The 24,947-nt window shown below is 41.8% G+C and overlaps 1 protein-coding gene across 1 annotated transcript; it reads left to right on the plus strand.

Moving 5' to 3' along the window:
- The first annotated feature begins 3,299 nt into the window (after positions 1–3,299).
- LOC112203399 lies at positions 3,300–3,902 on the plus strand. Its single transcript, XM_024344375.1, has one exon. The coding sequence runs from the start codon at positions 3,300–3,302 to the stop codon at positions 3,900–3,902; it is 603 nt and encodes a 200-aa protein (XP_024200143.1).
- The last annotated feature ends 21,045 nt before the right edge of the window (positions 3,903–24,947 follow it).

Below are 24,947 nucleotides of genomic sequence, written 5' to 3' on the forward strand. Positions count from 1 at the left end.
TAGGGAAACAAGGAGGTGGTTTGGTTTTCTTTTGGAGGGATACTATGAGTGTGAAGGTGATTGATGCAATGTCTGGTTTCATTGATGTGATGGTGTTAATTGATGACAAATAGGTGAGACTTACTGGGTTCTACGGGAGCCCGGAAACTGGGGAGAGACATCATTCTTGGGAAGCACTGCGACGTCTGTCCCAGTTGTATCCTCATGTTGCATGGTTTGTGTTCGGAGACTTTAATGAGATACGTCAATTTGAAGAGAAAAGTGGAGGCAGACTAAGACCGTTCTCTCAAATGGACAGCTTCAATCAGGCTATTGATGATTGCTTCTTACAGGAAATGGAGTTCACGGGTTCCATGTTCACCTGGAGTAATGGTACGGTTCATGAAAGGCTGGACAGGGGTTTCATGAATAATGAAGCTTTCGCTGTTTTCCCAAGAGCTCACGAATTTCATTTAGAGGTTGGAGCTAGTGATCATTTGTCGTTAGTCCTTGATATTATAGGAGCTGGTCTTCCAAAGAAATCTGGGGGTAGGCGACGTTTTCTATTTGAGAGTTTTTGTGTTAAGGAAGAAAGATGTGGTGAAATTGTGAAGGAAGTGTGGGAGGATCAAGCTACGATGGCCAGTAATCTAATGGCTGAATTTAATAAGTGTGCGGAGGAGTTATCTAGGTGGAATAAAGCGGTAATCGGGCATGTACCTAGGAAAATTGCTGCACTAAAAGCCTCCCTTCAGTAGTTTCCGATTGGTGTGCAGAGTGACAATGATCGACATCAGCGTATGGTGATTAGGACAGAGATTGAGAAGTACGCTGAGATGGAAGAAGCTTTGTGGAAGCAAAAATCTAGGATAGATTGGTTCAAGAGGGTGACAAAAATACCAAGTTTTTCCATGCTTATGCAAAGGGGCGGGGTAAGCAAAACAAGGTGCAAGGAGTGGAGGATGAGAATGGTATTTGATATGAGGAACTACATGAAGTACAAGCAGTCTTTATGTCTTTCTTCACGAAGCTGTATACCACGGAGGGATGTGGTAACCTTGACTTGGTACTTAATAAAATTCCAAGTTGTGTGTCTAATGAGATGAATACTAAATTGCTGGAAAGTTTGAAAGATGGGAGATTGAGGTTTCCTTGAAACATATGGCAGCACAAAAGTCACCAGGGCCTGATGGGTTGTCGACATTATTTTTCAAGAATTATTGGCACATTTTTGGCAACTGTGTTTGTGATTTTTGTCTAGAGGTGTTAAATGATGGCAAGGATATTGGTGAGTTTAATCATACATTAATCTCTCTTATTCCGAAGTGCTCAAACCCCAAGCATGTGACTGAATTTAGACCCATTAGTCTTTGTTCCATTGTTTACACTCATCTCCAAGACAATAGCTAACAGATTAAAGAGGTTTCTCCCAGATGTTATTTCTTGTACTCAGAGCGCTTTTGTTCCCAGTAGAAATATACAAGATAATGTAATTGCAGCGTTTGAGACAGTCCATTCCATCAGAACACAGAAGAACACGGTGTCACCCAAAATGGTACTTAAATTGGATATCAGTAAAGCGTATGACAGGGTTGAGTGGAGCTTTCTGAGAGAGGTGAAGTTAAAGCTAGGTTTTGTGCAGGAGTGGGTGAATTTAATCATGAAATGTGTGACTTCTGTATCCTTCTCAATACTATGGAAAGGTCAACATGTGGGGTTCTTCAAGCCATCTAGAGGAATCCGGCAAGGGGATCCATTATCTCCATATTTATTTCTATTCGTATCGGAAGGATTATTTGGGCTTCTGCAACATGCAGATGATATGGCTCTCATTAACGGGGTTAGAGTGACTCCTAGCGCACCATCAATTTGTCATATGCTTTTTGCAGACGATAGTTTGTTATTTACTAACGCAACGGTGCAGGACTGCGTTACTTTGAAACAATGCCTTCTCCTTTATGAGAATGCAGCAGGTCAACGAATTAATTTCCAAAAGTCTGCTCTATCTTTTGGACCCAATGTCGCTGAAGATGTGAAGAATGAAGTAATAGAAATTCTCGATGTACCTGTAGTTGTATTTCATGAGAAGTACTTGGGATTACCGACAACCATTGGGAGAAATAAAAAAGATGTCTTTAAGAAGTTGCATGATAGGTTGGATTTTCATCTACAAGGGTGGCAAGGGAAGTTTCTCTCAAAAGCGGGTAAGCTTGTGCTAATTAAAGCAATGGCTCAAGCTATTCCCACTTATTCTATGAGTGTTTTCCAATTGCCAGTGGGAGTTTGTAGGAAATTCCAATCCAAGGTTAGTAAATTTTGGTGGGGGAAAGGAGGGGATTCGAGAGGCATCCATTGGTGTAGCTGGGATAAGTTGTGTAGAAGAAAGGAGGAAGGAGGACTAGGATTCCGGGATTTACAGGCGTTTAACCAAGCTATGTTGGCAAAGACGGTTTGGTGGATTTACTGGGGGAAGCACTCCTTGGTTAGTACTCTACTCCAAGCCAAGTATTTTCCAGATACATGTTTCTTGAACGCGACATTGGGACATACTCCGTCTGCAATCTGGAGGGGTCTGCTTTGGGGTAAACAGGTGATTGATAGGGACAAGGTGGAGGATTGGTGATGGAAAGAGGGTGAGTATAATTTCTGACCGGTGGATGCCTTATCCGATTCACTTTAAAGTGGTTAGCCCGGTCTCACTTTCGGGGAAGCAAAAGGTAGAGTCTCTATTCACAGTTCTGGAGCATGGAATGTCCCTTTGATTAAAGCTACTTTCTTGCACTATGAAGCTGATATGATTCTGAGTATACCACTTGGTTTAAGGACTACTCCAGACAAGTTGGTATGGCATTACACCAAAAATGGAGTATATAGCGTGAAGTCTGGATACTGGGTTGCGAAAGATATGCATGAATGTAAAGGGGGAGCTGAGCCTAGTTCGAGCTCAAATAGAGTGAAGGAAGTGTTGGAGAGAATTTGGAGCATCAATACACAACATAAAGTGTAAGTATTTATGTGGAGAGCAATGCAAAATTTCTTGCCATGCGTGGAAAATTTGAAAAGAAGGAAGATTCTTGCTGTTGGCAGTGTGGTCACCTTGTGGAGTCGGTCTTGCATGTATTATGGGAGTGTCCAAAAGAAAAAAAACATGGAAGAAGACTTTTCTACGTGGGGTATGCAAAGTGTGGCAAGAACCTACCTTTATGGATTTTGTGCTCCATGTTCTTTCAACTGCAGTAGGCAACAAGTTTGATTATTTTTGTTCTATAGCTTGGTGGCTTTGGCGAAATAGAAATCTTTCTCGACATGGAGAAAAGACAATGGACCCTACTGAGATTACTAGCTTAGCTGGTGAGTGGCAAAATCATGGTGTGCATATAAGGGATTCAAATAAAGCTGGAAATGTAACATGTCTCCAAAATCGAGTGGTTTGGACAGCTCCAAGAGTAGTGTCTCTGAAGATGAATTTTGACGGGGCTTGTGATGTGAAAAATGGAGTATGTGGACTGGGCATGGTGTTCAGGGATCATCAAGGGTTGTTAAAAGGGGCTTTAGCTGTTCCACAGGTGGGCAATATTCCTCCCAGGTCAGTAGAAGCCTTAGCACTATTACATGGACTTCGCTTTGCGATCCACGTTGGATTCTCAAACCTGGAGGTTGAAGGTGATGCTCTTTCAGTCATCAACACTCAACATGATAGTTCTGATGATCTAAGTTTTGAAGGTCATATTATTGACGAAGTTAAGTTTTTAGTTAAGTCTTTTCCCATTCGTAGTTGCCACTTTGTGAAGAGGGAAGGTAACAAGGTTGCCCACCGGCTTGCAAAAGAGGCGTTAAACGTTAGTCAACCTTTACTTTGTTTGGAGTCGGGGCCTTCTTGGCTCCATCAGTTTGTCAGTGTGGATTTCCATTGCGAAGTCTAGTTGGATCACTATTCGGGTAATAGTCACCATGTCGGTGTACTTTTGACGATTATTGTTCCACAAATCGTTATAATATTTCATTATTAATAAAGTTCTTTTTTATCCAAAAAAAAAAAAAATTCTGAATTTATTTTGAATTTTATTTTGTAACTCATGGTGTTTTATTTTGATTTATTTTGGGTTTTAATTTTTGTAACCTATGGCATTTGGTTACTACCATATTAATTGTATGGAGTGTCCTAAAAGCCTATAAATAGCACCATTTGTTGCATGCTAACATATATCAAATTCTTACTCTGTTATTCACCCATCAATTTTCTCTCAAAAAACTCCAAAGTGTTTTTTGTTCTTTTAGCCAAAGAAAGGTGTTCTTTTGGTGGAGCTTTGGGTTCCTCCAATTTGTGCAGATTGGTGTGAGACCGTACAATTATTGTTGGGCTGTTGTATCCTGGAGGGGACAAGTCAAGAGATTTCTGGTGCACCGGCATTGTTCCGCAGAGGGCCTAAATCTCCTTAAAGAGAGCGAGATACCCGCGCTTCAGCCTATTGTCAACGAGTTTCGCATATAGAAATTATAATTTTTATTGTAATTTCACCAACAATTTTAAGGAGATTCAGTAAAGATGGAGCATACTCAAGAGAACTCGTTTGACAATATGGGAGATCTCAACAAGCCTTTCCGCTTTAAAGGTGCACATTTCAAGAGATGGAAGGGAAAAGTTCTCTTCTACCTTAATCTTCTCAAAGTTGCCTATGTGCTAAGGGAGAAGAATCCATCAAAGAAGAGTACCGAAGGCATTAAGGATGATGAACTCCTTGCTCATGAAGAAAAAATTGAAAAATTTCAAAAAGATGAGTATAATTGTCGGTACTATCTCTTGAACTGCCTTGCTGATCATTTTTATGATTATTATGATACAACATATTCTTCTGTCAAGAAAATTTGGAAAACATTACAGAGCAAATATGACACCGAGGAAGCTGGTGTGAAAAAATATGCTGCAAGCCGTTTTTTCCGCTATCAAATGGTGGATGGCAAGTCGGTTGAGGAGCAAGTCTAAGACTTCCAAATGATTGTAGCCGAAGTTACATCTGAAGGTGTCAAAATTGGTGAAAATCTAGTGGTGGTTGGTATCATTGATAAACTTCCACCTTCATGGAAAGAGTTTCAAAAATCCATGCATCATAAACAAAAGGAGATTTCCTTGGAGACCTTGACGACTCTCATCCGCGTTGAGGAGGAAGCAAGAGGTCAAGATGTTCTTATGCAAGATACAAATAATGACACCTCCAAGGTAAATTTAGTATCTTCCAATAATAATATGCCCATTGGTCATTTTCATAAAAATTCTCATATGCAGCCAAAGAAGAAAAATATGAAAAAAGTTGGTAAACCTCACCAACAAAATAAAGGCAAACCAAGCTATGTGAATAAGAACCAATATCCTCCTTCAGAAAATAAGCAACAATATACTTGTTGTTATGTTTGTGGCAAAAGTGGGCATATTGCTCGAAATTGCAATTATTGAAAACGTGAGGCTATTCCTCAAGCTCACGTCATTGAAGAACCATATGTGGTAATGATAACTGATGTAAATATGGTTCAAAGTGTTGAAGGATGGTGGGCAGATTGTGGTGCTAATAGGCACATCTGCTATGATAAAGATTAGTTCAAGAAATACACTCCTTTTAAGAAGCCCAAAACAGTTATGCTTGGAGATTCACATACTACTCATGTGCTTGGAACTGGTGAGGTGGAACTCAAATTTACTTCTGGTAGGGTGCTAACTTTGAAAGATGTGTTGCATGCACCCTCCATGAGAAAAAATTTGATGTCTAGTTATCTTCTTAATAAGGCGGGTTTTAAACAAACTATGGAATCTGACCAATATGTGATCACCAAAAAAGGTGTATTTGTGGGCAAAGGTTATGCTTGTGATGGCATGCTCAAATTGAATATTGAGAATAATAATAAAACATCTACCTCAGTTTATATGCTCTCTTCTTTGAATTTTTGGCATGCACGTTTATGTCATATAAATGGTAGATATGTGGGAATCATGAGTAGCTTGGGTTTAATTCCTTCAATGCAAAAAGATTTTGAAAAATATGAGACTTGCAGTAAAGCAAAAATTACTAGAAGGCCTCACAAAAATGTTGAAACGCATACCGAGCTATTGGAATTAATTCATACAGACTTGTGTGAATTTGAAGGAGTTTTAACTCGTGGAGGTAACAGGTATTTTATCACTTTTATTGATGATTGTTCCAAATATGCTTATGTCTATTTGTTGAAAAATAAAAGTGATGCTTTTGCCAAATTTAAAGAGTTCCTCTTTGAGGTTGAAAATCAATTTGGTAGAAAAATTAAAAGGCTCCGAAGTGATAGAGGGAGAGAATATGATTCTTCTGAATTCAATTCTTTTGTTCAATCTTTAGGAGTGATTCATGAAGTTACTCCACCTTATTCACCTGCATCTAATGGTGTGGCAGAAAGAAAAAATAGAACTTTGATTGAGTTAACAAATGCCATGTTGATTAATTCAGGTGCTCCCTCTAATCTTTGGGGTGAAGCAGTTTTAACTGCTTGTTATGTGTTGAATAGAGTGCCACATAAAAATACAAAAATTACACCTTTTGAGGTGTGGAAGGGGCATAAACCAAATTTGGGTTATCTTAGAGTTTGGGGTCGTCTAGCCTTTGTGAGGTTAACTGACCCTAAAAGACCAAAATTGGGTACTATAGCTACTACTTGTGTTTTCGTTGGATATGCTTTAAATAGTATAGCCTATAGATTTCTTGATGTTGAAAATCATGTTGTGATTGAATCTGGTGATGCAATTTTTCATGAAGAAAAATTTCCTTTTAAATCGAAAAATAATGGGGTCAAGAATCTAGAGAAAATATTTTTACACAACCTAGTTCTTCTTCTTCTAATTTGCATATACAAGAAACTAATGAAAATGAACCTAGAAGAAGTAAGAGAGCTAGAGTTGAAAAAGATTTTGGCCCTGACTATTATGTTTATAATGTTGAGGAAAATCCTATTTCTTTACATGAAACTTTATCATCACCAGATGCAATTTTCTGGAAAGTGGCTATGAATGGTGAAATGGAGTCTCTAATTTCTAATAATACTTGGAAATTAGTAGATTTACCAACAGGTTTTAAAACCATTGGGTGTAAATGGGTCCTTAGAAAAAAGCTCAAACCGGATGGAAGTGTAGACAAATATAAAGCTAGACTTGTTGCTAAAGGCTTTAAGCAAAAACCTGATCTAGACTTTTTTGATACTTTTTGTCCGGTTACAACTTACAAGGATTACATCAATTAGATTATTGATTGCTATTGTTGCAATTCATGATTTGATTATTCATCAAATGGATGTGAAAACAGCTTTTCTAAATGGCGATTTAGATGAAGAGATCTATATAGACCAACCAGAAGGTTTTATAGAACCTGGTCAAGAGCACAAGGTATGTAAGTTATCTAAATCCCTTTATAGTTTAAAGCAGGCTCCTAAACAGTGGCATGCAAAATTTGATTCCTGCATGATTGAAAATGGTTATAAATCAAGTGAATGTGACAAGTGCATATATTATAAATCTTGGAAAAATTCACATGTTATTATTAGTCTCTACGTGGATGATCTACTAATTTTTGGCTCAAATTTGCATGTAATTGATGAGACAAAAACTATGCTTAAGAGCAATTTTGATATGAAAGATCTTGGTGAGGGTAATGTTATTTTGGGCATGAAAATAACAAAAACATGTGATGGTATTTTTCTTGATCAGCCACATTATGTTCAGAAAATTTTGAAAAAATATGATTATGTTGGTCATAAGCATGTGTCTACTCCTTTTGATTCTAGTGTTCACTTATTTCCTGTTGAGAGTGAAAATGATGTGATTAATCAAAAGGAATATGCTAGCATAATTGGCAGTTTGCACTATGCAACTGACTGCACTAGACCTGACATTGCATATGCAGTTGGAGTACTTAGCAGGTTCACAAGTAAACCAAGTAAAGAACATTGGCATGCTATTGGGCGTGTTATGAAATATTTTCTTGGTACTAAAAATTGTGGATTATTTTATAAAAAATATCTTGCTGTACTTGAAGGCTTTTGTGATGCCGATTGGAATACTCTGTCAGGTGATTCTCTTTCTACCACTAGTTATATCTTTACATTAGGTGGTTGTGCTATTTGTTGGAAATCAAAGAAGCAAACAATAATATCTAATTCAACCATGGAAGCTGAACTTATTGCTCTAGCTTCAGCAAGTGAAGAAGCAAATTGGTTGAGAGATTTATTGCATGAAATTCCCTTGTGGGAAACCTATACCACCTATATTGATTCATTGTGATAGCACTGCAGCTATTGGTAGAGTAAATAACTGTTATTATAATGGTAAATCTAGACCTATAAGAAGAAAACACAATACTATGAGATCATATTTGAGTGATGGAATTATTAATGTGAATTATGTTAAGTCATGTGATAATCTTGCAGATCCTTTAACTAAGGGATTGGCAAGGGATAAGGTCTGGAGTACATCGAGGGGGATGGGATTGAAGCCTATATCGTCATGAACCATATATGAGGACACCCAACCCGGTGATTAGAGATCCTAAAAACTGGGTTCAATGGGAAAAACGAATCATAAGGTGGCCGTAAGAAAAATACACTATATTTTCTTACTCATCCCTATGATGTAAGTGCATTAATCTTGTAACGTATATGAAGGTTGAGTTCACTTAAAACTCTTAATAAAATCTGTAGCTCATATGAGTGGGATGTTATAGTTACAAGAGCATCCTTGACGGAGTTTACCTATATGAGTGTGAGAGTGGGGCCGCTCTCTATGAGAATTGGGCTTATTCTTGAAATATACTCATGAAAACCGGGATAAGTACAAGGCCGTAACGTGCTGGCTAATAAAGCTCATATTAACACCTGAATTATTATGTGTGAGCAGTAGTTCTTATTTTCCCTTAAGCAGTTGTAGTTCAAGTCTGAGACCACTATCGACTCTGGAGTAGAGATTGCTGTTTCACTAAGTGAAGGTTCAATGCAGAGCACACCTTCATGACACATAATGGTTTGTCTTTGGCCGGTAACTTTGGTTTATATTTGTTTGTAAAATATTAAAATGAGTGGGGGAATGTTGTAACATTTTAATATTTTATTTATTATTGAAATTAAATTTGGGTGAATTTATTTTGTGTTTAAATTCTGAATTTATTTGTGTGTTTAAATTCTGAATTTATTTTGAATTTTATTTTGTAACTCATGGTGTTTTATTTTGATTTATTTTGGGTTTTAATTTTTGTAACCTATGACATTTGGTTACTACCCTATTAATTGTAGGGAGTGTCCTAAAAGCCTATAAATAGCACCATTTGTTGCATGCTAACATATATCAAACTCTTACTCTGTTATTCACCCATCAACTTTCTCTCAAAAAACGCCAAAGTGTTTTTTGTTCTTTTGGCCAAAGAAAGGTGTTCTTTTGGTGGAGCTTTGGGTTCCTCCAATTTGTGCAGATTGGTGTGAGACCGTACAATTATTGTTGGGCTATTGTATCCTGGAGGGGACAAGTCAAGAGATTTCTGGTGCACCAGCATTGTTCCGCAGAGGGCTTGAATCTCATTAAAGAGAGCGAGATACCCGCGCTTCAGCCTATTGTCAACGAGTTTCGCATATAGAAATTATAATTTTTATTGTAATTTCACCAACAGAAAGCAAGAAACACACATCATTGGCCAAAGGCGGAGATACCCACTTAGCAGGTGTAGTCAGAGTTGTAATTTAAATACAGCAGGTGTAGTCAGAGTTGTAGTAGGTGTATCAGTCCCGTTCTCCTGGTCACCTACTGACCAAGGATCATCTGGTCAGTAACCATTGGATCCCAACCATATTAATCTAAAGGCTAAGAAACAATTGCTCCACTTAAATTAAAATATATTATTTAATACTTATAATTTTATCACTTTCAATTACTTTATCATCTTCATTAATTATTCTTATGCAGCAGCTTTGAGGAATATGCATGAGGATAACCACCAGATGTGTGTTTCCCGTGGGTGTAGAGAAGAAACTGCAATTTATGCTCTGTACGGTGGCTCCACCCACCAGAGTTTCAATTAAGCCTTGTATAGCCTTCAAATTCAAGCAGAGTTTCAATTAAGGTTTCTGAAAGTGCATGCGAGCAACTCAGGGTTTTATGTCCTATGAAAAAAGAGATGCTCATCGTTTTCATATTGACACTGAAAATGTAGATGTAAATTGCTCTACCGAGTAAAGCATCAAATCCACTAGCTAGTAACTTTGATTAACTGTGCTCTGCCACTAGCTAGTATGTTAGGTGTGGTAACGCAACATAAATTTAATTTGAAAGGCATGCATATTTTGCAGATGAGTAGGGTTTGGGGGATTTAGATTGCAACTGCTTGACCTGTAGTCATTGTTTAATTTAAAAATCATCTAAGATGGGAACCCTTCTAATGAGGACCATTAAAATGAGCACTAGTCGATGACTTTTGTGTTAAACTCATTTTTCGGTTATATTTCCGCAAATCAACCGTTAGATGTTTAGATATGCATGTATAGATTATTTATGCAATTTTTCAACCAAATTGAAAATCGTTAAGATATTCATAATCATGATTTATCAATTATGAACATGAACGGTTCATGTTTGACAGATTTGGTTTGTCCATTGATTTGATCTAGTTATGTACCTTAACAATTAGCAATTTGGAAGAATTTTCAGAAGTGATCTACTCCTGGCCTCCTGCATACATAAATATTTAACGGTTTATTTGCCATAGTGTAATCGAAAAGTGGGTCTCCCAAACCGTTGATTAGAAAGTCCTTATTAAAAGGGCTCCCCATCTAAGATCATATATTTCAAAGTGAGTCCCAGAGTCCTTGACTATGATCAATTTTGTTTCTTATTTATTAATTAAATTCCACTTAAAATATCATAAGATTATGGTTTAACATGCGTGTATAAGTGGCTGGAACCAGTAGTCTCTTTTATGAGTGGAGAACAACATGAAAGTAAATTTGAATGCATCTCAAATTTGAATGCATATCATACTTGTAGTCATGCAATATCGTACTTGTCTGCACTTTTATACCAATATGAATGGCATAATCTGTAAAACACTGTGGTTTAGGTTTAAACTGTAACTACTTGGCTAGTAATTACTGTTCAATCTAACACTTGGGTCCAAAAGTAGACTCACTCGATCAAAACTATCCAGAGTTAGCATGGTCTAGTTAGTTTATGTAATTATCTAATTAACTAAGCAATCTGAAAACCTCTTCTCCTTAGTATGCTTGCAGCAGTATGAAATTACCTTAATCATTTTAGTTACTCAAGTCATGCCCTCGTATGCGTTCATTTCATTCTGCATTCCACACGCTGCAACATGAACATTAGTGAGCAAAAACTTGCTTATAAGCCATTAAGAAGGGAGCGAGGTGGTATGAGGGAGTTTCCCCTGCCAGTGAACACCAAGTATATATTATTTCCAAGTTCTTGATGATGTAATCAGATTTTAGCAAGTATGATGGAGAATCAAATGTCCAAAAGTTAGAAACTTCAGCTACTACAAAACAGGCAAACAATATATATTGAGCTAACACAGAGGGACTTCGAGAAAATATGTTAGTGCAATGTTTATTTGATCGGCATGTCCTATGCACAACAACCAAGAGCCATGTTTTCATGTAATAACTTTCTACTCTTAGATCCTTAGAAGAATGGAATGCTTCAAGCTTCATGCACAACTCTCATCAATCAGGTATGTCTTGCATACATGTGCATGCTTGTAAAGTGGTTAGGACTGAACTTGCCTTTAAATCCTATTATAGGATGCGATCCTCTTTTCAATCCTATTGTACTGATCTGTGAATTTTCAAAAGATTTTATCCAAAGCATTCAAACTTTCTTAAATTGGTTTATGGGCTTTTTTAAATGATGATTCTATTTTAATCCATGCTTTTTAAAAGACGTCATGAAGCCCATGTACATCAGAAACCCTAACTCGTACTCTCCTATATATATATATGTTTCTCTTAGGGTTGTTCAAGGTGTGGAACATATCAGAATATTTAGTCGTTGCCTTCTTGAGAGTTTTCTACCTTTATCTTCAGAAAGCATTGAGCTAAAGTTTCATGTGAGAATCCTTCATAAGCTGTTCCTTGTTTAGCTTTTGAAGGATTATCAAATCCCAAGCTTTTTCTGTCAAAAAAAGCTTTCTAGTTTTATGCTTCATGTGTGTTGGTAGTTCATGCATGATTTGAACCTTGAGGTGATTGACAACCGAGGTGAGAGTTGTGTCATCTCAAGATTGAGAAAGGAGAACAAGTTCATTGATCTGAAAGTAGCAAAGACGAGAAGACACCGCTGCCCACTAGATTGGTTCTAGTAGATGAGTTGTGTAAGATCTTTATGTACTTTTATATTCATATAGTGATTTCTTCACCGGCATAGTGCCAGCAGTTGTTTACCTCTTTGGAGGGTTTTACTGCATCAACAGATCTTGTGTTATGTTTGATGATTTTACTTTGGATGGTTTGGAAAATTGAATAAATCATAATATCATCAGAGATCTGAATCTTCGATTAGGACTCGAGTTCTATTGTAATCCTATATTAGGATGTGAACAGGCTTGCACTCCTAAGACTGATTTCTAAAGTTGTTGACATATTGATCAGTTGCTTTAGTTGGGAAATACATATATCCATTATGTAATTTCAATTGGTACCAGAGCAGGTCACTAGACGGACTTTGTGAGATCCTCAAAGGAAACAGAATGGAAGGTATAAGTGATCGTGCAGCTGGGTCAACAAGTCACCCTCCGTTTCTTGATGACAAAACAAACTATGCAGCATGGAAGGCTAAGATGAAAGCTTTTTTGTGGGCAAAGGATGTAGCTGTATGGGCTGTTATCGAAAGTGGTTGGGAATATCCGACTAAGACTGAAAAGTTAGACAGAAAAGAGACTGGAGAGGGTAGTTCTACTGTTGAAGCCAAAGTTAAGAAGCCTATGAGTGAATGGACTGCAGATGAGAACACCAAGAGTATAAATAATCAGAAAGCATTAAACTCTATCTTCACAGCGGTTTCCTCTGATAAATTTCAGCTTATTTCTCATTGTTGCTCTGCAAAGCAAGCATAGGATATTCTCCAAGTTACTCATGAAGGCACTACAGCTGTTCGAGAATCCAAGCTTCAACAATTGATCCAACAATTTGAAAATATGAAGATGGGTGATGATGACAAGTTTGCTGATTTCTATACTAGGCTCAGTGTTGTTGTGAATGGTTGTTTCAACTTAGGAGATCCCATACCTCAACACAGAATAGTCAAGAAAATACTTTGGTCTCTTCCTATGAAATATCATTCCAAGAAGATAGCCATTCAAGAGTCGAAGGACCTAAATACCTATAATTGTTGACATTTGTGGCAAGACCTTGACACCCTTCTGGCTTCGTCGCCGAGCGTGGGCCAGAAGTAGCCTTGTCGTATTATGCGATTGGCCAGAGATATGGAGCCCGAGTGGTTTCCACATTCTCTGGCGTGTATCATTGCAATAACGACTTTTCCCTCCTTTGGGGTCAGACACCGGAGGTTGGGGTGGGTGAACCCCTAGCGGTACAACTTGCCATTCTGGATGTTATAGTGGGTTGCTCTCCGCTTAAGTTGCCTTGCTTCGACCTTGTCAGTTGGCAGTGTTCCATTGCGCTTGTAATCGATTATTTCATCCATCCAACTGGGGTTCACATCAATGTTGAAGATTTCCGTTAGGGTTTTTGTGATGCTTGGCTTTTCAAGGCACTCTACCCTTGTGTCCGCTGGACTTTGGTGTGGTTAAGCGGTTGCTAGTCTGGCCAGTGAATCAACCTTGGCATTCTTTTCCTTGGGGATCCGTGTGATGGTGTGAAATTTGAACTTTTTGAGAAGCGTCTTGACATACCCCAAGTATGCCGCTAACTGTTGGTCCTTGGCCTGGAAGTTGTCGTTGACCTAGTTAACGACTAGCTGGGAGTCGCTGAATATGTTGACACTGTCAGCCCCTAAGTCGATGGCGACGAGTAAGCCTGTAATGAGCACTTCATACTCCTCCATGTTGTTTGAGGCTGTGAAGTTGAACTTTAACGCGTATTCCACGTTCAGTCCGCCTGGTCCGGTCAAGATAACTCCGGCACCGCAAGCCTTAGCGCAGGCGGAGCCATCCACATGGAGGTTCCAGTCTGACTGCTGCTGGGGGGCTGGTTCCTTAGCGGTTACCATTTCTATGTTGGCCTCTGCCCTTAGGTTGGGTTCATCCTGACGCACGGTGAGCTCAGCGATGAAATCTGCCACAGCCTGGCCTTTCATGGCGGTCCTTAGCTTGTAGTCAATGTTGAACTCGCTGAGCTCGATGGCCCACTTGCTGAGGCACTCGGAGTGCTCAGGGTTCTGCATTACCTGCTTCAGTGGCTGATTTGTTAAGACATGAATTGTGTGGGCCTGGAAGTATTGGCGGAGGCGTCTAGCGGCGACAATGAGTGCGAGAGCGAGCTGTTCTAGGGGGGTATATCTTGTCTCCACTCCGTTCATGCCTCTGCCGGCGTAGAATACTGGGAGTTCCTCCTGGCCCTCTCGTCATACAATGGCACAGCTTACCGCTAGGTAGATGTATAGTATCTCACCCTGTACAGGAATGGAAAGAAGTGGGACTGCTGCCAAGTACTCCTTCAAGCTTTGGAATGCCGCCTCAAAATCTAGGGTCCAGTCAATTACTTTCTTGTGGGTCCTCTTCAGAACCTTGAAGAATGGGAGGCATCTGTCAGTCAGTCTGGAGATGAACCGAGAAAGGGTGGTTAGTTTTCCCTGTAGGCTCTGAACGTGCACTTCCATTCCGGGACTTCATGTTGAGGATGGCTTGCACCTTGTCAGGGTAAGCCTCTATGCCTCGTTCGCTGACAATGTATCCCAACAACTTGCTGGCGGGGACGCTAAAGAAACATTTCTCGGGGTTGAGGCGCATACCATAGGCCAAGAGAATGGCGAATATGATACGGAGGTTCGCCACGTGTCCGCTGGCTTTGATGCTTTTGACCAACATGTCGTCCACATATACCTCTATTATTTTGCCAAGGTGTTCCGCGAACATGGCATTCATCAGCTACTGGTATGTTGCCCCAACGTTCTTCAAACCGAAAGGCATGACATTGTAACGGTATAGGCCCTTGTCGGTTGTGAAGGTGGTGCATTCTTGGTCGCTGGGATGCATCTTGATTTGATTGTATCCTGAGAAGGCGTCCATCATGCTGAGCAACTCATGCCTCGCTATAGCGTCAACCAGTTGGTCGATACGAGGTAGCGGGAAGCTGTCCTTGGGGCATGCCTTGTTAAGACCCTTGAAGTCTACACACATCCGCTACTTTCCGCTAGGTTTCTTGACCATGACCAAGTTGGAAATCCACTGAGGGTAATTGACTTGGCAGATGAACCCAATGCCCTGAAGCTTGGCGACCTCTTCCCCTATTGCGCGGTATCTCTCTTCATTGAATGCCCTTTGCCTCTGCTTGATCGGATAGAAGGATGGTTTGATGCTTAACTTATGCGTGATGATCTCCGGTGAGATGCCCGGCATATCAGCGTAGGACCATGCGAAGACGGCGGCGTTTTCTCGTAGAAACTGAGTGAGTTCTATCACTATCTTTGGGGCTAGCTGGGCGCCGATGCGGACAGTCCACTCAGGGTGCTCGTCAGAGATGTTGATAACCCTCAAAGATGTTTCTGGGTTGACAGGCTCCTTTTTCACATATTTCTCCTCGTCATCCCTAGGATCCTCAAAAATATTTGTCACTGACTCATGGTTTCCCACCGTTAGTATCTCATGGCGGCGTGTCGACCGTGATACAGTTGTTGAATAACATTCTCATGCCAATTGCTGACTTCCCTTCACACAGCCTGTGCCATTAGGCGTTTGGAACTTTATAAGAAGCATGTATCCGGCTATGATGCACTTCAGCTTGTTGAGCGCCGGTCGACCGATGATGGCATTATATGAACTGAAGCAGTTGACGACAATGAACTCCGTATGTATCTCCACTATGCATCGACTAGCACCGATAACTAGTCGCATGTAGTTAGAACCGAGTGGTTGTGTGACGTCACCAGAGAAGCTGAGCAGTGGCTCATGATCTTGGAATAATTTTTTATTCCGCTGGAGTTGGTTGTAGCAGCCATTAAAGAGATCAAGAATGGATCGTGTCGTCGGGTAGATGCACTCCGCTCTCTTCTTCCTCTGAGAAGGTAATAGGTTCCCAACCAGACCGCGGGAGTTTAGCTGATCTCTCATAGCGAATGTTGCAAATTTCTTTGGGGTGGTTAGCGCGTGCATAGAGCTTTCTTGCCCTATGAGACATGTTGGTGATTGGAGCACCGTCGTCGATGGTGTTGATGAGGCGCATAGGCCCGATGTTGGCGACCACAGGTGGCGGCTGATGCACCTTGAACTGTTCCAACTTACCATCACGATACAAAGTCTCAATTGTCGTTTTGAGAGTGTTGCAATTGTTGGTGTTGTGACCACTGTCCTCGTGGTATTTACACCACTTGCCAGTGTTTCTTGGTTTTCCTACTCTTAGGTACTTTCTTGGGGGTGGCGGTGGGATCTGATCTTTGCACTGGTCGTATATTTCTTCATATGAGGCTGTGAGGACTGTAAACACCGCGTACCGCTGGGAGGACTTCGTCTGTTTGTTACGGTTATCCCCGTGGGATGAGCGGTTACCCTTGTAATGCTGGTCTTTTTGCCGCTTGCTCTGGTAGTTGCCCTGTTGCCACTCTCTCTTCTTATCAGTTGGCTGCGTAGTAGAGGTTTTGTTAGCGGTCTCTTGATGGCTGGAGGAGGATTGAATGGACTTTGCGGCGTTGGCGGTGATGGTGGGGTTTCTCCATATGTGATGAATTCTGCCTGTGCATGGATGACGGCCTCACTCATGACATGGTCATACACAGCATTTGGATGATTATAATTGAGATGATAGAGAAATGGTCCCTTTAGGAGTCCTTGATTGAAGGCTGCCAGCGCCATTGTTTTATCCAGATCAAGGCACTGAGACGCCGCCGCTCACCACCTGGTGACAAAAGCCTTCAATGTTTACTCTGCATCCTACTTGACGTTGGACAACTAAGTTGTGTTGTGATGTCCGGCAGCCAATAGGATGAACTGAGAAAGGAAAGCGTTTGATAGTGAATAGAATGAGTCGATGGATCCTGGTGGGCATTCAAAGAACCAGCTCATTGCCTCACTATCTAACGCTTCGCTGAACAGGTGGCAGAGGGTGGCATCATCAATTCCCTTGTTGTTAGTGACTTTTTTGAAGGTGTCCATATGGACGAAAGGGTCAGTCATGCTGCCATAATTTGGCGTCTTTGCATGTGCTTGTAGGATCCTAGCGGTGAATGACCCTGGCCTAGAAGCAAAGAGCGGATTTAGAATTGGCGTTGGGGCGGTTGCGTCGCCAGCGGGCCCCGCCTGGAGGTTCCGCTGTACCACCTCCCTCCTGGGGGCAGGTCGATTACTTTTAGTTCTAGCCCTGGTCGCAGAGCTGTTGGTGTGTGGTTGTGACTCCGCTTCCTGCTCCAGCATTAGTTTGGGTAGGGGAGGTGATCCCATTCCCAATAACTTGGGTGGGTTCAGCGGTACCTGCATTTGTATGATTGGTTGGGTCGACAACATCCAGTGCTCTGCGATTGCTCACTCTGCGCTAGGTTGGCGTTTACCTCCAGCGCCTTCTTCAGTTTGTCGAATCTTGACATCAGCGTGGCCACTTCCTTTTGGGCCTCGGCCTTCTCCCTACGCTCCTGCCCGTGCTCCCTGTTTGCCTTGTGAAGGTCCGCCAATGCCAGCTCATACATAGAGGCAAGGTCTTGGCCTTGTGGGCGACTGCTTCCTGGTCGAGCTTTCGCTGCAGTTTGAGTCAGCGAGACCTGGGGTGTGCCCTGGGGATCCACGCTAGGGTTGACTGGAGTGTTGAATAATGCGCGTTTAACGTTAACCGCTGGGTTAACGTTAGCCGCGAGGTTGATGGGATGGGGGTAGGCGGATTGGTCCGCCTGGTCTTCAGCGTTTCCCCCGCTATCGTTAGTCATGGTAATTGTTGTGGTGGGATGGCCTTTTGTTCAAGGATTCCCACAGACGACGCTAATGTTAATGTCTAAGATTCAGCGGTAGCTAAATCTTGGTTAACGCGGGTCCAGTGCGCGACTTCCACTACATGTTAAGTAAAATACAAAGGGCGTCAAAGGGAGATCGCGCAGGGCGGTTTTCTCTTCTCTGATGCCTAAGTTAGTCAATGTATTTATGTTGACAAAATAACAGTAGCTAAGTAGTAAATGAGTAATTAATAAGGAGAGAGGAGTGAACCTTTTATAGGTGGGGAAGAGGCTGACCTCTTCCTTGTTTTCGATGAGGGACTGATATGTTTTAGTTCCCAGTTTGTGGAGCTTCTGATGCTGTTTTGGCACAGCGCATGGCGACGCGTCAGCGATGATCTGGGGGTGAGTCGGGGCTCAGGCAATAGCCTGCTTGGCTGTGTTTCCGTAGGTCACACCGTTGGTGGTAGTTGGTATCGCTGGAGGTAGCATGAGCGTGGCTCATTATAGCTAATTATGCTTGGCAAATGCTCATGTAAGTACATATTGCTTCGACTTTGTCGGATGGCAGTGTGTCGTCATGTTTGTGCTTTAGTATCTCATCCATCCAATTTGGGGTTACTTCAATGGTGTAGATTTCCACCATAGTTTTTGTGATGTTGGGCTTGTCGAGGGTCTCCACCCTAGTGTCGGTGGGACTCTAATGTGGTTGAGCTGTTGCCAGTCGTGCTATGGAGTCGGCTTTTGCATTCTTTTCGCGGGGTATTTGTTTGATGTTGAAGAAACTAAACTTGCCGAGCAGGGTCTTGGCTTACCCCAGGTATGCCGCCAGTTGTTTGTCTTTAACTTGGAAAGTATCGTTGACTTGATTGACCACCAGCTGTGAGTCACTGAAGATGTTGACACTTTCTGCTCCACAATCGATGGCGAACAATAATCCTACGATAAGTGCTTCGTATTCTGCCATATTGTTGGAGGTCTTGAAGTCAAACTTGAGGGCGTATTCTACATTAAGTCCCCCTGGTCCTATGAGGATGATACCAGCGCCGCAAGCCTTGGCGCACGCGGAACCATCTACATAGAGATTCCACTGTGATGGTGTCTTTGCTTGAGTGGTTTTAGGGTGCTAATTGCTGCCCTCTGACATTGCATCGGTGGTATGTTCCGGCTGTGGTTCGGTTAGTTCTGCTATGAAATCAGCAACAACCTGTCCCCTGATGACGGTTCTTGGCTTGTATTCGATGTCGAACTCGCTGAGTTCTATTGCCCATTTGCTAAGGCGTCCTGAGTGTTCCGGACTTTGGAGTACTTGCTTTAGCGGTTGATTTGTGAGAACATGGATTGTATGTGCTTGGAAATATTGACGCAACCTCCTAGCGGCCATTATGAGTGTTAGTGCAAGTTGCTCAAGTGGGGGTACCTTGTTTCCGCTCCATTCATTCCTCTGCTGGAGTAGAATACGGGCAATTCTTCTGATGCTTTCCTGCAGACAATTGGGCAGTTGATGGCGAACTTGGATACCTCTAGGTATATGTATAGTATTGAGCCCTATACTGGAGTTTAGAGTAGCGGAACGGAAGCCAAGTATTCCTTGAGGCCCTGAAATGCTGCTTCACAATCAAGCGTCCAGTCAACCACTTTGCAATAGGACCGCTTCATTGCTTTGATGAAGGGTAGGCACTTGTCGGTAAGCCTGGAGATGAACCGGGAAAGAACTGTTAACTTTCCCTACAGACTTTGTACCTCAACTTTTTTCTCCGGAGATTTCATGTTTACGACCGCCTGTACCTTGTCGGGGTTAGCCTCGATTCCTCGCTCACTAACTATGTATCCGAGGAACTTACTGGCGGTGACGCGAAGAAACATTTTTCTGGATTTAGGCGCATTCCATATGCTAGCAATATGGCAAATATGATGCGGAGGTTTGCTACGTGACCACCAGCTTTTATGCTTTTGACTAGCATGTCGTCGACATATACCTCAATGATCTTGCCCAAGTGTTCTACAAACATTGCGTTCATCAACCGTTGGTACGTGGCTCTGGCATTCTTGAGGCCAAAGGGCATGACATTGTAGCAATATAAACCCTTGTTAGTGGTAAATGTTGTTGTCACGCTCCGAATTTTGAATAACAAATTCAAATCCAAAACATGAATAATAACCAATATAAATGGCGTCTTAATTTTTTTTTTCTTTCTTAACCAACGTCTTACAAAACATAAAACAAACCCCGTAGCAAACTATCTCTCGAGTCAAATATTACAATACCACCATAAATAAAAGTTACGCTCAAAAGAGTCTACAACACACCAAAATAGGTTAAGTGCTGACGTCAACCCCGCTACTCTACTCAGCTCGCTCTCCACCCTGATTATCTTGACCTGCAGGATTATCCATTACACCGTTTGAATAGTGTACCGGGAATGCAACAACACAAAATCGGGTAAGCTTTTTGCAAAGCTCGTGAGTAAATAAGAAATGAACGGTTGATTTATTAAATCACATTCTTTTAATTCAAGTAAATCAATCCAACAATCCGAACACACACAACAACCCCAACAATTTAATCACCAACCCAACTCACGTGGCACAAAGTACTCATAATGCAATAACCTAGTTACCACCATGACCGTACACCCACAACAGACTAGAGCTCTATCTGAATCGTTACCTGTCACCTTGGCCCAAGTGCAAACATCCGATATACTTCGGTTACTACTATAACAGTCGAACTTTGGGCATTTCTGCCCGCAAAACAAAAATACTTCGTTTATCACAATGATAACCGTCGAACTTTGGACATTTCTGCCCTTAGAACAAAACACTTTGGTTATTATAACCATCGAACTTTGGACATTTCAGTCCGTAGAACAAAATATAAACAGAATCCCACCCAATTCACAATATCACATCTCCGCCCAAATCATACTCACAACAATACCAATTATCATAATAATCATGGCAAATAAATCCTTCATTCAAGTATAAAAACAAAATCATCAAAAAAACCATATATTTCAATGTCACACCATTCCGTATAAAATCACGTAAATATATATATACGTAATCATCCACTCAGGAATGACCACTAATACCAACTATAGTTCACTCGTAGTAAAACCAAGAAATTCATTTTCTTATATACTTTAAATTTCATTTTCTTAAAACCATTTTCTCACACAAAACAATTAATTGTGCAATAAGGAAATTCGGTCCGTAAATGAACCATGTGAGATTTACTCATCTCCAATCCCGCTGCATCTTCTCAACAGCTTAAAATACGGTTCCCAATCATCCACCAACTCAAACCATCAATCACCTAATCAAATACGATAATTAACTTAGCGTATAATTCAAGAACGCACTTATATGAAGATCCAACGGTCGGATCTTCACCCGTGACCACACAAAGTCTTCGGGACAGTCCTACGATCATTATAACAAACTACAAGTCTAACGGACGGTCCGATCTTCACATATCACAAATCGAATGATTGAAATTGTGAAATTCATAACTTAATCATACCATCTCCAAAATTCACATGCTTATCAACATGTAGAACATAAAAATGAGCAGAAACTGCCCTTGGGACCCCCAGAGCTGGCTGGAAAAGGCCACCGGAGTTATGGACAGATCCGCCGCCGACCACTGCCTATGGTGTCGGGGCCGAGCTTTTCCTCTTCGTTTAATCATTTTGAGCAACTTTCATAACTAGCTCGAATTCAGAAAATGAACGCAAGTGATCGAAAATACCTCAAACAGTCCGGTTTGGCCGGAAAATTTTCAGAAAACGGCGAAGCCTCCGACGAGGGTGAAATCGATCTCCCCAGGTCCGAGCCTTCTTGGTGCTTGTTCAGAAAGTTTAGGCGAGTCTAATGAGCCAAGAATATCGAGTTTTGGTGGCCGGTAGCTTGAGATATTCACTTCGCACTCAAAACGGCCGGAAATGGAAACAAGCTTCCTGCCGCACTGGCAGCTGCGCAAGGTCAAGACGAAGCCGTGGGAGGTCGTTTGGTGTGGTTTGGTGGCCGGAGGAGGGAGAACGGAGCAGGAGACTCCTTGCTCTGTTTTCGGCCCAGGCTCGGGAGGGAGAGAGAGAGAGAGAAAAAAATGTGCGGCTGCCAAAAATGGAAACCCTAGCTATTTTTGGAAATTTCCAAAAATAGCTAGGTATATATACCCAAAATGGAAACTTTTCCAAATGCGATAACTTCTTCGTATGAACTCCGATTCTTGCGTTCCGCATATGCACGAACTCGTATCGACAAGCTCTGCAACTTTCGTGAAGGAAGTTTTCTCGATTTTAGTGACCCCCCGTAAATAACGTTTGTTTCGAAAATAAACTCATTCGAAACCATATTTCTCGTACAACGACATACGAATCATGCCCACAATTCATATATCATATAATTGAACAAATATCGAATTACGAAATATTTAACTGAGAATTTCGGGTCTTCACAGTTGTGCACTCCTAGTTGTCAGGGTGCATCTTTATCTGGTTGTAGCCAGAAAAGGCATCCATCATGCTGAGTAGCTCATGCCCAGCTGGTGTGTCAACCAACTGGTTGATGCGAGGTAGTGGAAAACTATCCTTGGGGCATGCCTTATTCAAACCTTTGAAGTCGACACACATCTACCACATCCCATTAGGTTTCTTTACCATTAGCATGTTGGAGATCCATTGTGGATAATGAACCTGGCGGATGAAGCCTATGTCCCGCAACTTGGTTACTTCTTCCTTGATGGCCCGATATCTTTCTTCGTCAAATGCCCGTCGCTTCTGCTTGATGGGGTAAAAGGATGGCTTGATGCTAAGCTTATGTTGGGAGAGATTCCTGGCATGTCGGCATATGACCATGCAAAGACTGTAGCGTTTTCTTTTAGAAACTGGGTGAGTTCAGCCGCTATCTCAAGGGAGAGTTGGGCTCCGATACCCACAATTCTCTCTGGGTGCTCGTCGGAGATGCTTACAATGCGGAGCAATGTTTCTGGGTTGACCAGCTCCTTTTTGTAGTATTTTTCCTCGTCATCTCTAGGGTTGTCAATTTTGTCCGTTAACTGTGGTGTATTGGCTACCGTTAAAATTTCATTTCGGCCTCTTGACCTTGACACCGTTGTTGAGTAACACTCTCATGCAATTGATTGGCTTCCCCTGAAGGAGCCAGTGCCGTTAGGTGTTAGGAACTTCATGAGTAGCATGTACTCGGCGATGATGCACTTGAGTTTGTTGAGAGTTGGGCGACTGATAATTGCATTGTATGAGCTGAAGCAATCTACCACAATGAATTCAGTATGTATTTCCACCATACACGGGACTATCCCAATGGATAGGTGCATATAATCTGACCCCAGAGATCGGGTCACATCTCCGGAGAAACTGTGTAGCGGCTCGTGGTCTTGCAAAAGTTTCTTGTTGCACTGTAGTTGCTTGTAACAGCCGTTGAATATGATGTTGACAGCAGACCCACTATCCCAGTACCCTTCCGACGGACCACTTGTCGAGGACTACATCTATCAGAAATGGGTCGTCATGGGGTGAGTGAATACCTCGCTCCTCCTCCTTGGAGAAAGTGATTGGTTTCCAACTAGTCTTGGCCATTTTGGCGGATCAGTCATAGCGGATATTGAATACTTCTTTTGGGTGGTTAGCGCACTCATAACGCTTTCTTGCTCTGTGTAACAAGATGCCTATGAAAGCACCGCCATCAATGGTGTTAATCCGCCGCATTGGTTCGGTGTTGGCGGCAACTGGCTGCAGTTGTCGGACTTTGTACTGCTCCAAGTTTCCGTCGCGGTATAATGACTCGATTGCAGTCTTGAGGGCATTGCAATCATTGGTGTTGTGACCGCTATCTTCATGGTGTTTGCACCATTTGTTAGTGTTTCTAGGTTTTCCTACCCTGGGGTATTTTCTTGGGGGTGGTGGTGGGATTTGATCCTTGCGCTGATCATATATTTCTTCATATGACACCGTCAAGACTGTAAAAACCTCAAATTTTTGAGTATTTGTGGCGGGCTTACTGTGGCTGTTGTCACGATTGTCGCAGCGGTCATTATGAAAAGATATGTTGCCCTTTCTATGCTACTACTGATCCTTTTGCCGCTTGTCTTGGTAGTTGCCCTGCTGCCACTCCCTTTTTTTGTCATTAGGCGGTGTGGTGGTGGTGTTTCCTTGTTGGAATGTGGCAGGTTGGGGGGTTTTGAGTGGAGTTTGTGGTGGTGGTGGTGTGGCGCCATAATTGCTGTATTCATCTTGGGCATGTAGGACCGCCTCATTCATGACGTGGTCATATGTGGCGTTTGGACAATTACAATTAAGATGTTATAGAAAACTTGCCTTTGAGGAGTCCCTGCTTGAAGGCTGCCAGCGCCATTGTTTTGTCCAAATCCCGACATCTCGATGTGGCGATCCTCCATCTTGTGACAAATGATTTTAATGACTCATCAGTACCTTGGTTAATGCTGAATAGTTGGCTGGAATTGTGATACATGTCCGTCATGAGGATGAATCGTGACAGAAATGCATTTGATAAAGCTGAGAATGAGTCCATGGAACCTGGCGGGCACTCGAAAAACCAACTCATTGCCTCGCCATCCAATGTTTCGCTGAATAGGTAACAAAGAGTTGCGTCATCAAATCCCTTATTATTGGTTTTTGAATGTATCCATGTGCACGAACGGATCTGTTGAGCAGCCAAATTGGGCTATCTTGGGGGTCTTTGCATATGTGGGTCTGACGGTTTGCAAAATTCTTGTGGTAAATGGACCTGACCGTGCCGCAAATAGTGGATTCTGCGCTGGCGGTAGGGTGCCAACCTCATCTCTAAGCAACCTTTCCTCTAGTTCCCGCATTTTTTTAAGTATCAA

This window comes from Rosa chinensis, chromosome 1 (assembly GCF_002994745.2).
Source record: "Rosa chinensis cultivar Old Blush chromosome 1, RchiOBHm-V2, whole genome shotgun sequence".
Classification (NCBI taxonomy): domain Eukaryota; kingdom Viridiplantae; phylum Streptophyta; class Magnoliopsida; order Rosales; family Rosaceae; genus Rosa; species Rosa chinensis.

Bases quoted from the DNA above. Each gene is read 5' to 3' on its own strand.
- LOC112203399 (XM_024344375.1), top strand. From the start codon at position 3,300: ATGGACCCTACTGAGATTACTAGCTTAGCTGGTGAGTGGCAAAATCAT.